Below are 13,596 nucleotides of genomic sequence, written 5' to 3'. Positions count from 1 at the left end.
CCAGAATTTGAGCTTGCTCCCGGGTCTTGCTTGCGGTGGGGGCAGGCTTTGTTGTGAACATCACCCCATCATTCTGCCCCAGAGCCCAGCACCTCCACTTACAGCACCTATGTCCTGGGGCAGATTCTCAGGATGTAGAAAGTCATTGATTGCCTCTAGTTCAATTTTTTTTTTAAGATTTTTATTTATTTATTTATTTGAGAGAGAGAGATAGCATGAGCCGGGGTGGGGGGGGAGAAGCAGATGGACAGGGAGAGGCAGACTCCCTGTTGAGCAGGGAGCCCAATGTGGGACTCGATCCCAGGACCTTGGGACCATGACCTGAGCCAAAGACAGACGCTTAATGACTGAGCCCCCCAGGTGCCCCACCCCAGTTCAATTTTTACCTAACTCCAAATAGTTATGGATACCATGGGCACGGTCACTCAGCCCAAACGTGGGCCTGATTGGGGGCTTAAATTAGACAGGAACCCCCAAACATGTCTGCCTAAGTGGGGAGGAGGCATTAATGGTAGAAAGGTCCAGACTTTTTTTCTCTTCAGTAAGGAATATTTGATCCCCAGGGGTAGAGAAATTGACAGCTGCAAGGCACAGTCCCTAGTCCTGAGAAAGTAAGTTCATACGTTACAGAATTAAAATTTTTAATTAAAAGACAACTCAGTTTCTTATAAATATATATCTTTATATATTATATATATTTACAATATATACAGCATACAAATAATGGCAGTCTTGAAAACGGATGTTTTTAAAACAAAAGAGGGGTACTTATCCAAGATGGGTTCCTGATTCATCCAGAACCCACATTTTAGACAATGCCTCAGGCCCAGATTTCCATAGAAGTGAAAGGAAAGAGAAAGGTTGCTGGAACAAGGCTCTAAATCCCTTTCCTTTCCCAAATATCCTGACCTTCCACTGACACCAGCCAACATGGCCCCACATACACCCCTAAAATGGGAAAACCTTGGGGTCTGGGCATCATACATGGTGGGTGCTCAAGTACTTGTGGGATGGATAAAAGTGAGTGTTTTTAATCACCATCTCTCAGGCAGCATTTCCATAACTTGAAAAATCCAGTCCCAGAGCTAGGACTGGTCTAGAAGCAAATGCTTCAGGTTTTTCCACTTTATAAGTAAAACAGTCTACATGTCCAAGTGCTAAATAAATTAAAAGTTAGCCACAAAGTGCCATTTCTTCCTCATGCTTTGGAATCTGGACTCCACGGATCACACCACCACTTATCTTCCAGAAGTTTCTTCACACTCAACTAGTTCATCTATTGTGCGCAGCAAATCTTCAAAGGAAGGCCTTCCCTCTGGTTTCTACAATTAAAAATCAAAGAGAAGCTGTGGGTTCCAGAATCCATCCCCCAAAATAATTTTTCACGTCCAAACTCACATAACATAGCACACAAGTGCAAGGTACTCATTGTTTTGGGACTAGAACACTCAGGTGTCTCCAAATGGGTCTACCCTAGCCTATACATACTGTTGCTAGACATACCTTTCCATGACATTCCTTTTGTGTCTCCATTTAAGAATCTAACACAGCTCCCTAATGCCTGCAAAATCAAGTCCTCCTAATTTGCAGTGCCCTCTATAACCTGCCTTCCCCCATCCTCTTGCTACCCAATTTCATTCCCCACAAAAACCCTCACCTGGGCTCTCTGCTCCATGAGACCAATCTCCACCCTCCTGTACACACACCACAATCATTACCACCACCTTACCTCTGCTCATGCTGTCCTCTCCCACCCCCAGCAACACTTCTTGCCCAGGCCTTTCCCATCCCAATCAGTGTTCTTTGGAGACATTATAGCAAGTGACCAAGAGCATGGTTCTGCTTCTCTGTAGCAATGTGGTCTTGGGCAAGTGTCAGTTTCAGGAGCCCTGATCTTCTCATCCACAAAGTGGTTATATAAAAATCTCTGCACCTCTAAAGGTTATTTTGAGAACTCTATCTAAAGCACTTAGTACAGTGCCTAGCACACAATACACATGAACTATTATTATCTTCCAAAAATCATTTTGTTGTCTAATCTCTTCTACAAGGTGACATTTTAATATAGCGGGAAGGAAAACTTCCAAAGACTGACTCAAGAGATCTGGGGGAAGTTGAGGTTTGGTGAAAGAAACCCCCTCTGGTGAAAGAGTAATATTTCAACAATACAAGCAGTCCAGTGAAAGAAGAGCTACTTCTCTGGACTTAATCCTGGAGTCCCGAACTCAGGCAACTGTGACAGGATTTCCCCTTGGGAGTGGGATGGCAACCTGAATTTATGATCTTAATTATTATCATTTTCTGCTGCTTCACTGTCTTCTTCCCATTATTCAGAACTGACTTGAGAAGGTTGGCTTTCTACCCAGAGTCTGAAATCGTATAAAACACGCACTAACTCACTAGGCTGTAGAGACTATACACTGTTAATCTACCAAGCCAAGATCCCTGAATGTTTCAGAGATTCAGAATGAAAGCACAAAAAACTTCTTTTACCTCCTGCCAACATCTCAGCATCACCTCGTATACATATTTGGACGCCAACTTTGGCCGGCAGAGTCGGTGGCCCCGGGTAACCATGGTTACCACTTCATAGTTGGTGTTTTTCTCAAAGGGCATTTTGCCTTCAGTGAATACTTCCCACATTAAAACACCTAGAAAAGGATAAAGGATTACGAAAAGGATGCATCCACTTCCGCTTCAGAGTAGAGCTGGGGAAAAATGGACCATGTTCTTACCAAATGACCAGACATCTGATTTGCTACTAAAGCGGCTGTAATTAAACACCTCGGGAGGGCACCACTTCACTGGAAATTTTGCACCAGAAGAACTTGTGTATTGATCATCCAGAACATACCTAAAGTAAGACACACCACAGGTTCACGCCTCTGAGTTACGATCTACACATTGCACATGTTCTTTAAATTTTTTTTTTCCTCTTAGAATCAAAAACACAGTTGACTGAAGTCCAACAAGCATCCGGTTGAAGCTAAACATTTGCCTCCGTGGCCACGCCTGGTGCTTTCCATCTTCCTCTCAGCTTCACTTACGTGCTTAAGATGGATGCATTGTAACATTAGTAGCTGCACTTTCATTTTTCTGTGTGTTTTTCTTTTTTATAAGGCAATAGAGGCAGGACACAATAAAAGAGTTAACTAAGTTTTTTTCTGGTAAGCAATTTTGTTCTTTAAACAAAATTTAACCCAAAGGCCCCACATGTAAAACATCTAAAGCAGAGCTGCTGTAAAGGAAGTGGTGCAGAGCGTCTGGAGACACACGTGCTTTTGGCCCCCACGACTCCACAGAGTACAATTTAAACCTACAGCAAATGAAAAAAGCAAATTGCAAAATGACATATGTAAATGGTGGAGTATAGATTTATATACCATGACATCCCTCACTCACACACACATACACACACACACTCAAAACAATACTCTGTAATTGTTGCTATGCAAGCATACTTACATCCTTCTGGAAGGACACACATAACCTGATAACTTTGGCTACCTCTGGGGAGGACCCTGGATCAGGGTGGCAGATGTGGAGACGTGAGCCCTTCCTGTAATGTGTTCAGTATGGATTTACAAGAGGACTGTGTTTACATAGTATATGCACATATAAAGCTCATCTCTAAAAGCCCCGTGAAAAAACATTCAAATAATTGCACAAACTTCCCCTGCTACATGGTAACAATGCCACCATGAGTGGGATCCACATGCCTGCCCATTGGGGGGGTTTGAGTTTCGCGTCCAATGAGTGTTTTAGAGGGGCTGATGCAAAAGCACAGATTTTCTGAAAGCCAAACATATAAAAATGCAACATGTGAAACTGGAGGACTGCCTGTCAGAGGAAAATCTTCATAAAAAGCACAAAGAACACTGGGTCAGTACTCCCCTGACAGGCAGCAGTCCTGCTCTCACGACGAGCTAACCTTGGCCTGTGTGACCTTGTGCTGGGGTAATCCAAGCTTGTCCCAGATTTCAAGCTTTCATACCTGCTGTTTCTTCTACCTGGGATATTTTGTCCTCAGATCGCCACCTCATTGGCTACTTCTGTCTTGTTGGTCTCTATTCAATATCCCAGCCTCAAAGAGGTCTTCCAGAGCACCAGATCAGATGTAGCTACCATCACCCCGCCCTGTGCCATCACTCAGCGCCCACCCAGCCCACCAGCCCCACGTGACCTCTATCCTGAGGGGAGCACATTTTTTCTGTAAAGGGCCAGATGATGACTATTTTCTATTTTTCAGGCCAGTCTCTGTCACCACTAACCAACTCTGCCTTCATCATGTGAAAGCAGCCACAGACAACACATAATGAGTGAGGCTGTGTCCAGTAACACTTTACTTATGGACACCAACGTTTGAATTTCAGATATTTTTCACATGTCCTAAAATTCTTTTAATTTTTGCCAACCATTTAAAAATTGGAAAACCAGGGGCACCTGAGTGGCTCAGTCAGTTAAACTGCCTTCGGCTCAGGTCATGACCCCAGGGTCCTGGGATCGAGCCCCGCATCGGGCTCCCTGCTCGGCGGGAAGCCTGCCTCTCCCTCCCCCACTCCCCCTGCTTGTGTTCCCTCTCTCGCTGTGTCTCTCTCTGTCAAATAAATAAACAAAATCTTAAAAATTGGAAAACCATTGTTGGCTCACAAGCTGAATAAAAAGAAGTGTTGGGTCACATTTGGGCCAGAGGCCTTTGTGTGCTGACCCCCACTCGGTCACATTACTGGGTTTTCCTCTCTTCGTGATTCTCTCAGGTCTTATGTCTCTCTCTCCTCCTGAATATAAGAGGCATATGGCAGGGGCTCATATGCCTTATTCTCTGCTATGGTTCAGCCTAACACCCTGGTACACAGTAGGTACCTAATGTTTTCAAGGATGGATGTATGGATGAGTGAACGGACAGAGAGGAGGGAAAGGAAAAACAATACTTTTTAAAGGTCTTTTCTAACACTCTATTAAAATTACAAAAATTAAGAGAATAAAAACACAACAGACTATTCTAAGGTATTCTAAGGTATTCTAAGAACTTTACCCCTAAACACATTTCTGTGAAAACGGAAGACTCTAGAAATCTAACCCACTGCCAGGGAGAAAGTAGAATATTTAGCAGGCTATACTCCCACCTAGTGGAGAGAATGAGTAACATCACAATGTATACTTTTTTAATGAATTTATTTATCTCAGAACAGCCTACAAGATTTCCTTTCTATTTCATCACTGCAGATTATTCCCATGCTTATCGGCTCTACAAGCTAATGTGACCATCACCTGACACCACATAATAAAGCATGAAACAGTCATAATTTCCCAACAATTTTTTACCTGAGAAAAAGCCCACAGTAACAGTAAAACGGATACATTCAGCAAAGAAATTTTTCAAAATATAATCTAACTTATTTTATTGCCTTACATCAAAAACACACTAAGAAGCAGAAAAATCAATTCATCTTCCTATGAAAATGATGGATACTACAAATATTTTGCTAATAGAACAAAAGATGTAGTTTAAAAAACAGCTCTTCGATAGGCTTCAGAAAAAGAAGTCGACACAGTCAAACTGCAAAAAAAGTCAGGCTTTCTATACCTTCAAAGTTACATATTAATTTAATCCAAAATTGATAGAAAATGTTCACATAGACTCAGCCTTACCTGGCCATTCCAAAATCTGATACTTTCACAACTCCCGCTTCATTTACTAGACAATTTCTGGCAGCCTGGAAAACAACATTTCAATGGTCTATTAGTTACAAAGTTCTACAAAGTAGAAAAATATAAATTCTGTTTATATTAAATTTAATATAGCCCAGTCAACATTTACAGAAGGCAGAAATGTCTCTTTATAAATTGGATTTATCCCTGTGGAAATGTCTCCAACAAATATTTGAAAAAATGGGTAGAAAGGTCAGGAAGTCATGTGCAATAAGACATGATTATATGACTTTGCCAATTGTCATACCTAAATGAAGACTAACAAGGTCAACCTACTTTTCCCCCCTCCCATTTCTATTCTTATTAAACTGTCAGATTTTCTTATTGATAATGACAACATCTCTTTAAGTCCTTAATCCAGGTTCTCATTAGGTGAGTTTAATAACACACAATAATCAAAGTGATAGGTAACTGATCTTTTACCCAACAGCTTTGCTCAGTGATTGGTCATCCTGATCTCAGTAAAAACAGCAACAACAACAACAAAAAAAAACCCAGCCAGGTGTATCATAGTTTACCTTGTCATTTACAATGTTTCCAGTATATTGTGATATGACATATGAAATTGGTCAAACATAATTCTGGATTATTTAAATTATATTTTCTTGCCCATTCTTTAAGGGTAAAAGATTCAAGAAAACAGTTTGGTAAAAAGACATAGTATTTCGCAGAAGGAAAACATGATAACAATATTTTTAATGCCATATCCTATGGACTAAGCTGCATTTTTGTTCCCGACACTTCTAGCATTTTATTCTCTGTATGTGGCAATTCCACAGCAGGAGATTATTTCTGCTGAATGCATTTTAAGAGTCTCTTCTAAAGTTCCCCAGATTTGCCCCCATATTCCTATGGGGATACCTTATCATTACTTCACTTCATGGTCAACAGCATTCTTTGCCCAAAAGACAGGAGCATCAGAATCTTCCCTTCAGGGGTGACACAAACCTACCATGGTGATGTCAATATCATAAGCACAAAATTATCAAAATTGCTTTCATCAAGATATGGTCTTTGTAGACAGATGTAGTCTGCCATACTCATGTAGGCATCCAATTTTCATCAGTTTTGAAAGTATAAAAAAAGAGGAAGGTACTTAGTTCACAACTTTCAATATGACAGAGAGATGTTCTTTATCATCACTGAGCATAATAACAATAATGAATGTTATCTATATCACATCTATCTTACAGAGTCCTTTGCCCCAATCACATAATGCGATCTTTAAAACAGTCTTGTAAAGGAAAAGCCCAAGACCAGATGGCTTCACTGGTGAATTTTGGGATATGACACCAAAAGCACAAGCAACAAAAGCAAAAATAAATAACTGATCTACATCAAACTAAAAACCTTTGCATAGCAAAGGAAACAGTCAACAAAATAAAAAGGGAAACTACAGAATGGGAAAAACAATTTGTAAAACCATATATCTGATAAAGAGTTAAAATATAAAGTACATAAGGAACTCATACAACTCAATACCAAAGAAGCAAATAATCCAATTTTTAAAAGGAGCAAAGAACCTGAATATACAATTAAAAAAAAAAAAAAACCCACATACAAATGGCCAACAGGTACATGACAAGGTGCTCAACATCATTAATCATCAGGTAAATGCAAATCAAAACCACAATGAGATGTCACCTCACACCTGTCAGGATGGCTATTATCAAAAACACAAGAGATGGGCGCTTGGGTGGCTCAGTCGTTAAGCGTCTGCCTTCGGCTCAGGTCATGATCCCAGAGTCCTGGGATGGAGCCCCGCATCGGGCTCCCTGCTCAGCGGGAAGCCTGCTTCTCCCTCTCCCCACTCCCCCTGCTTGTGTTCCCTCTCTCACTGTGTCTCTCTGTTGAATAAATAAAAAAACAAAAACAAAAAATAAAAAACACAAGAGATGACAATAGTTGTCAAGGAAGAAAAACTGGAGAAAGGGGAACCCTTGTATACTATTTTTGGGAATGTAACTTGGTACAGCCATTACAGAAAACAGCATGGGGTTTACTCAAAAAATTAAAAAATAGAACTACCATATGATCCAGCAATTCCACGTCTAAATATATACAAAAGAAAATGAAATCAGCACCTCAAAGAGATGTCTGAACTCCCATATTCATAGGAGTATTACTCATAATAGCCAAGCTATGAAATAATCTAACTGTCCATCAATGGATGAGTGAATAAAGATGATGTGGTATATCTATACGGTGGAATATTATTCAGCCATAAAAAAAAAAAAATCTTGTGGGTGCCTGGGTGGCTCAGTCGTTAAGCGGCTGCCTTCGGCTCAGGTCATGATCCCAGAGTCCTGGGATTGAGTCCCACATCGGGCTCCCTGCTCAGCGGGAGGCCTGCTTCTCCCTCTCCCACTTCCCCTGCTTGTGTTCCTGCTCTCGCTGTCTCTGTCTCTGTCAAATAAATAAATTAAATCTTTAAAAAAAAAAAAAAATCTTGTCATTGTGGCAACATGGATGAACCTGGAAGGCATTATGCTAAAGAAAGACAAATACCCTATGATATCATTTATATATGGACTCTTAAAAAAAAGAATGTAGAACTCAGTATGTTCTGTGGAGCTAATGGATAGCATAACTATAATAATACTTTATTGTTTACTTGCAATTTACTAAGAAAGTACATCTTAAGCATTCTCACCACATGTGAGGTATGGATATAATTAACTTGACTTTGATAATCATTTCATAATGTATGCATATATCAAGTCATTATGTTGTTTAAGTATATGCAATTTTGTCAATTATGCCTCAATACAGCTGGGGGGAAAACAGTCTTGTGAGCAAACCAATATTATAACCCACCTACAATTTACAGATGCAGAAAAAGAATCTAAGAGAGATTGGGTAACTACCCTAAAACACATCTAGAAGTCAAGTCTTCCACTCACAAATATTCAACTCTTTATTATGCCCTAAGTCTAGAGATCGCATAATACAGTAGCTACAGTGTAGACTCTGGAGCTGAACTCTCTGGGTTCAAATTCTGACTCCACACTATACTTGACTATTGGTAAGTTATTTTATCCTATTTACACCTCAGTTTCCTCATCTGTAAAGTGAGAATAATAATCATACCTACTTCTCATGATTACATGAGTTGATATATGTTAATACCTATAAAAGCAATGACTGTTTAAGGTGATTGTTAATTTTTTTTAAATGTTTTGCTGCTATTGCAGAAGAAATGCATCCATGCTTTATGACAAGAAAGTTAAAACTAAAACATGGAAAAATCCCAGGTAGAGAATCACGTTCTTTTTGGTGAAAGAATCACCTTCAAGGTTTAACAGGAACTGACAGTTCTGTCATCGTGCTGAAAATAGACACATTTGAGGAAAACAGGCAGAGAAGAAAAAGAGAAAAGAAAGAATAGAGGAGATAGGGAGACAGAGTCAGGGGAGGGGAAAAATTACGAAGTGTCTTCATCACAATACTTTAGAACCAATAATAGATTCCTTTTTCTAGTATTTTCAGGAGTTAATGTGGGCCTCCATGTTTTCCCAGTGACTTCAGAAATCAGGAAAATAAACCAAGGATTTCTGTTATGGCTTCTGCTTACATTGTGTGAGGTGGAAAAGAGTTTAGGATTTAGTAAAAGGAGGAGTCAACCCTTAACTTCCCCATTTGTCACCTTAGGTAAGTCATTTCACTTCTCTCAAGCTAATTTTCTTATCAAACAACAATGATCAGAAAGACTGTTGTGACTAGCTATCACATGAGATTCTTATGGAGATCAAATAGTTAATATATGGTAAGTTGCTTAGAAACAATGACCTATGTAGTTACATATTATTTATGCAATTGCTTATGTAATTATGTATTATATGTGTTAGATTTGATCAAGATTTTTCTGTTAAAATTATGAGGCAAGTTAAATTTACCAGGTTTAAAGATAACGGTGAAACATCGTTGAGAACAGAAATTGGATATTAATACATCATTGCTCATTTGCTGCCCCGGTGTTACAAAGGAATTCGGCCACTGAATGGGAATACGGGTGGTTAGGATTACCAGATCTCTGTGGATGAAGCTGTTTCTTTCCAGGTACTCCATCCCTTCACACACATCTTGACACATGCTCAGCAGCACATCTCTACTAAAATGACCTTGTCTCTGTCGGAGGAAATTCAGAAGACAGCCCCTTTCCATGAACTCGGTAACAATGTAAATCGGCTTCTGCTGGGTACATACACCATAAAGCTGCACTAGCTTCGGGTGTGTCAGCTTCCTGGGAGGGAAGTCATGCATACACACAGTTACTATAGGAAAAGAAACGTGCAGGGCTATTAGCTGATGAGAGGCTACTTTTTAATGCAAAAAGAGGAACCAGAAAGAACCGGTAACTTACATCATCACTTTAGCTTCTTCTATAAAGTCCTCCTCACACATGGCACCTTCCCTAATAGCTTTGATTGCCACTTTGTACTGAGCTCTCCACTTGCCTAGCCTCACCACTCCGAACAGTCCGCTGCCCAGTTCCCTCATAAAGGTCAGCTCTGAAGGATTGATCTCCCATTTTTCTGTGAGACAGAGGGGGAAAGTGATAACATTTAATAAGGAGAACACAGCATGAATCAGTGGGAAACAGAGAAACGACAACCAGTCAATGTCAAAGTTACAGGATAATACAATTATCATTAAAACATAGAACAGACTTGCAACCTATCTAAACTGCAAAAGGTGGCTTTCCAGCCTCTGGGGAGGATGTACTCCCTTCTAAGCCATCATAATATAGCCAAAGTGAACAACAGAAGGCAAGAAGATGCTGAATAAGAGACTAATAATAATAGAGCTTAAAAGTACTTAGAAAAAAACTAGATCAAATACTTACTCCTTTACCATTCTTCCCCCTCGGCTTGTTGCACCCCACCCCCAATTATATCAGGTTGTAAAGAATTTAATCCTCTGTTTAAAAGGCTTTTGCTAGAAGGAACAAAGACAATCAAGTTGGATGCCTTCTTTATTACCTCCATCCTCACTTTCCTGTGATTAACCAATCAAGCTGGTGAGAACCAGAAAAGGATTTGATTTATTTTAGAAATAACATGGTAATGCTTATTTTTCACCGAGAAAGTTTTCTGCTGAATTATGAATAAGGATGAAAACAGAAAATCTAGGGTTACCATAGCTACAAGCATAATCATCTAAAACCCCATACTATAAAACTGTAAAAACAATTCTACTATGTGGAATTCTAAACATCTGAATTGGTCTTGTGATAATGGATTTTTTTTCCTAAGGAAAATTAGCCAGTGGAACTACAAAATGAGTTACCATAGCTGAATCCTGCAGTGGTTGGTGCATTCTTCTCCTTCGTACTAACTGGGTACCGCAGTCTTGTGACAAGTCCTGGAAGTCAGAGAAAGCACTGAAATTGAATTCATCCTTTTTTTTTTTTTTAAGATTTTATTTATTTGACAGAGAGAGAGAGACAGTGAGAGAGGGAACACAAGCAGTGGGAGTGGGAGGGGGAGAAGCAGGCTTCCCGCAGAGCAGGGAGCCTGATGCGGGGCTCGATCCCAGGACCCTGGGATCATGACCTGAGCCGAAGGCAGACGCTTAACGACTGAGCCACCCATTCTGCATGGGAAAGCACTAAACTTAGACACTCATGTATAAAGGCCGTTCATTTATCCACTTAGTGCTCATCCTCTGTGTACATACAGCACTCTGCTATAGCTAACAAAAAATAAAAAGAAAGGAAGGCAGGCAGGAAGAAGATGATCCTGTTCTTTGAATTGACAATTTTTATGGAACATAAAAAACTTTTTTACATATATATGTTTTTATTCACTCAACAAACATTTCCTTTTCAATACAACAGTGTTTACCAAGCACTGAGCTAGCATATTCTTAAACATTTTTTAAAATGTTAAAAAAGGTGGGGCGCCTGGGTGGCTCAGTTGGTTCAGCGTCTGCCTTTGGCTGAGGTCATGATCCCAGGGTCCTAGGATCGAGCTCCAAATCGGGCTCCCTGCTCAGCAGAGAGTCTGCTTCTCTCTCTCTCTCCCTCTGCCTCTCCCCACTGCTGGTTCTCTCTCTCTCAAATAAATAATAATAAATAATAAATAAATAAAATCTTTAAAAAAATAAGTAAAATGTTAAAAGGTTTCTAACAGCTATTATCAATTATTATTTCATGGTCTTTTCCAATATGATCTGAACTATGAAAGGGAATTAAGGGAATTACTAGTCTATTAAAAATTAAAGTGATTCACCTTGAATAACTCAATACTAGTAAGCTTAGTATAAATATGGGGCTTTAAAATATCAACAGCTGGGACCCAAATAGCTAAAGCAACGCTGAAAAAGCAAAGCAAAGCTGGAGACATAATGATTCCAGACTTCAAGCTATAATACAAAGCTGTAGTCATCAAGACAGTATGGAACTGGCACAAAAACAGACACATAGATCAATGGAACAGAATAGAAAACCCAAAAATGGACCCATAAGGTTAACTTATCTTCGACAAAGCAGGAAAAAATATTCAATGGAAAAAAGACAGTCTCTTCAACAAGCGGTGTTCAGAAAACTGGACAGCAACAGAGGAATGAAACTGGACCACTTTCTCATACCATACACAAAATAAATTCAAAATGGATGAAAGACCTAAACGTGAGATAGGAAACCATCAAAATCCCAGAGAAGAACACAGGCAGTAACCTCTTTGACCTCAGCCATAGCAACTTCTTACTAGACATGTCTCTGGAGGCAAGGGAAACAAAAGCAAAAACGAACTATTGGGACTTTATCAAGATAAAAATCTTTTTTTTTTAAAAAGATTTTTATTTATTTATTTGACATACAGAGAGAGAGCGAGCACAAGCAGGGGGAGCCGCAGGCAGATGGAGAGGGAGAAGCAGGCTCTCCGCTGAGCAGGGAGCCCGATGCGGGACTTGATCCCAGGACCCTGGGATCATGACCTGGGCTGAAGACAGACGCTTAACTGACTGAGCCACCCAAGCACCCAAGATAAAAACCTTCTGCACAGCGAAGGAAACAATCAATAAAACTAAAAGGTAACCTATGGAATGGAAGAAGGTATTTGCAAATGTCTTAAGAGATAAAGGGCTAGTATCCAAAATTTACAAAGAACTTACCAAATTCAAAACCCAAAAAACAAATTATTCCAGTTAATTTAATGTTAATTCAGTTAAGAAATGGCAGAAGACATAAGTAGATATTTTTCCAAAGAAGACATCCAGATGGCTAACAGACACATGAAAAAATCTTCAACATCACTCGGCATCAGGGAAATACAAACCAAAACCACAATGAGATACCACCTCACACCTGTAAGAATGGCTAAAATTAACAACACAGGAAACAACAGGTGTTGGTGAGGATGTGGAGAAAGGAGAAACCTCTTACACTGTTGGTGGGAATGCAAGCTGGTATAGCCACTCTGGAAAACAGTATGAGGGTTCCTCAAAGAGTTAAAAATAGAACTACCCTATAATCTAGCCATTGCACTACTAGGTATTTACCCAAAGGATACAAAAATACTGATTCAAAGGGATATATGCACCCCAATGTTTATAGTAGCATTATCAACAATATCCAAACTTGGGCACCTGGGTGGCTCAGTTGGTTAAGCATTTGCCTTCAGCTCAGGTCATGATCCCAGGGTTCTGGGATGGAGTCCCACATGGGGCTCCCTGCTCAGTGGGGAGCCTGCTTCTCCCTCTCCTCCCTGCTCATGCTCTCTCTCACTATCTCTGTCTGTCTCTCTCTCAAATAAATAATAAATAAAATCTTTTAAAAAAAAATAGCCAAACTATGGAAAGATCCCAAGTGTCCATCGACTGATGAATGGATAAAGAAGAGGTACACACACACACACATACATACACAATAGAATACTACCC

General features: G+C 39.9%; 1 protein-coding gene across 3 annotated transcripts in view; it reads right to left on the bottom strand.

Annotated features, from left to right (window-relative positions):
* Positions 1 to 366: 366 nt before the first annotated feature.
* Positions 367 to 13,596, bottom strand: part of TEC (tec protein tyrosine kinase) — a 137,518-nt gene continuing 124,288 nt past the window's right edge. For all 3 annotated transcript variants that reach the window (XM_035005022.1, XM_035005024.1, XM_035005023.1), the window contains exons 12-18: positions 11,002 to 11,076; positions 10,076 to 10,247; positions 9,739 to 9,955; positions 5,653 to 5,717; positions 2,736 to 2,854; positions 2,494 to 2,651; positions 367 to 1,322 (exon numbers count right to left, since the gene is read on the bottom strand). In XM_035005022.1, coding sequence (XP_034860913.1) covers positions 1,239 to 1,322; positions 2,494 to 2,651; positions 2,736 to 2,854; positions 5,653 to 5,717; positions 9,739 to 9,955; positions 10,076 to 10,247; positions 11,002 to 11,076 — 890 coding nt within the window. In that variant the 3' untranslated portion in view covers positions 367 to 1,238. The remainder of the gene's footprint in view (positions 1,323 to 2,493; positions 2,652 to 2,735; positions 2,855 to 5,652; positions 5,718 to 9,738; positions 9,956 to 10,075; positions 10,248 to 11,001; positions 11,077 to 13,596) is intronic.

This window comes from Mirounga leonina, unplaced genomic scaffold (assembly GCF_011800145.1).
Source record: "Mirounga leonina isolate KUSES-001 unplaced genomic scaffold, KU_Mleo_1.0 Mir_129, whole genome shotgun sequence".
NCBI lineage: Eukaryota > Metazoa > Chordata > Mammalia > Carnivora > Phocidae > Mirounga > Mirounga leonina.
The sequence above is the reverse complement of the archived record's forward strand: the minus strand, read 5'-3'. Positions and strand labels throughout refer to the sequence as shown.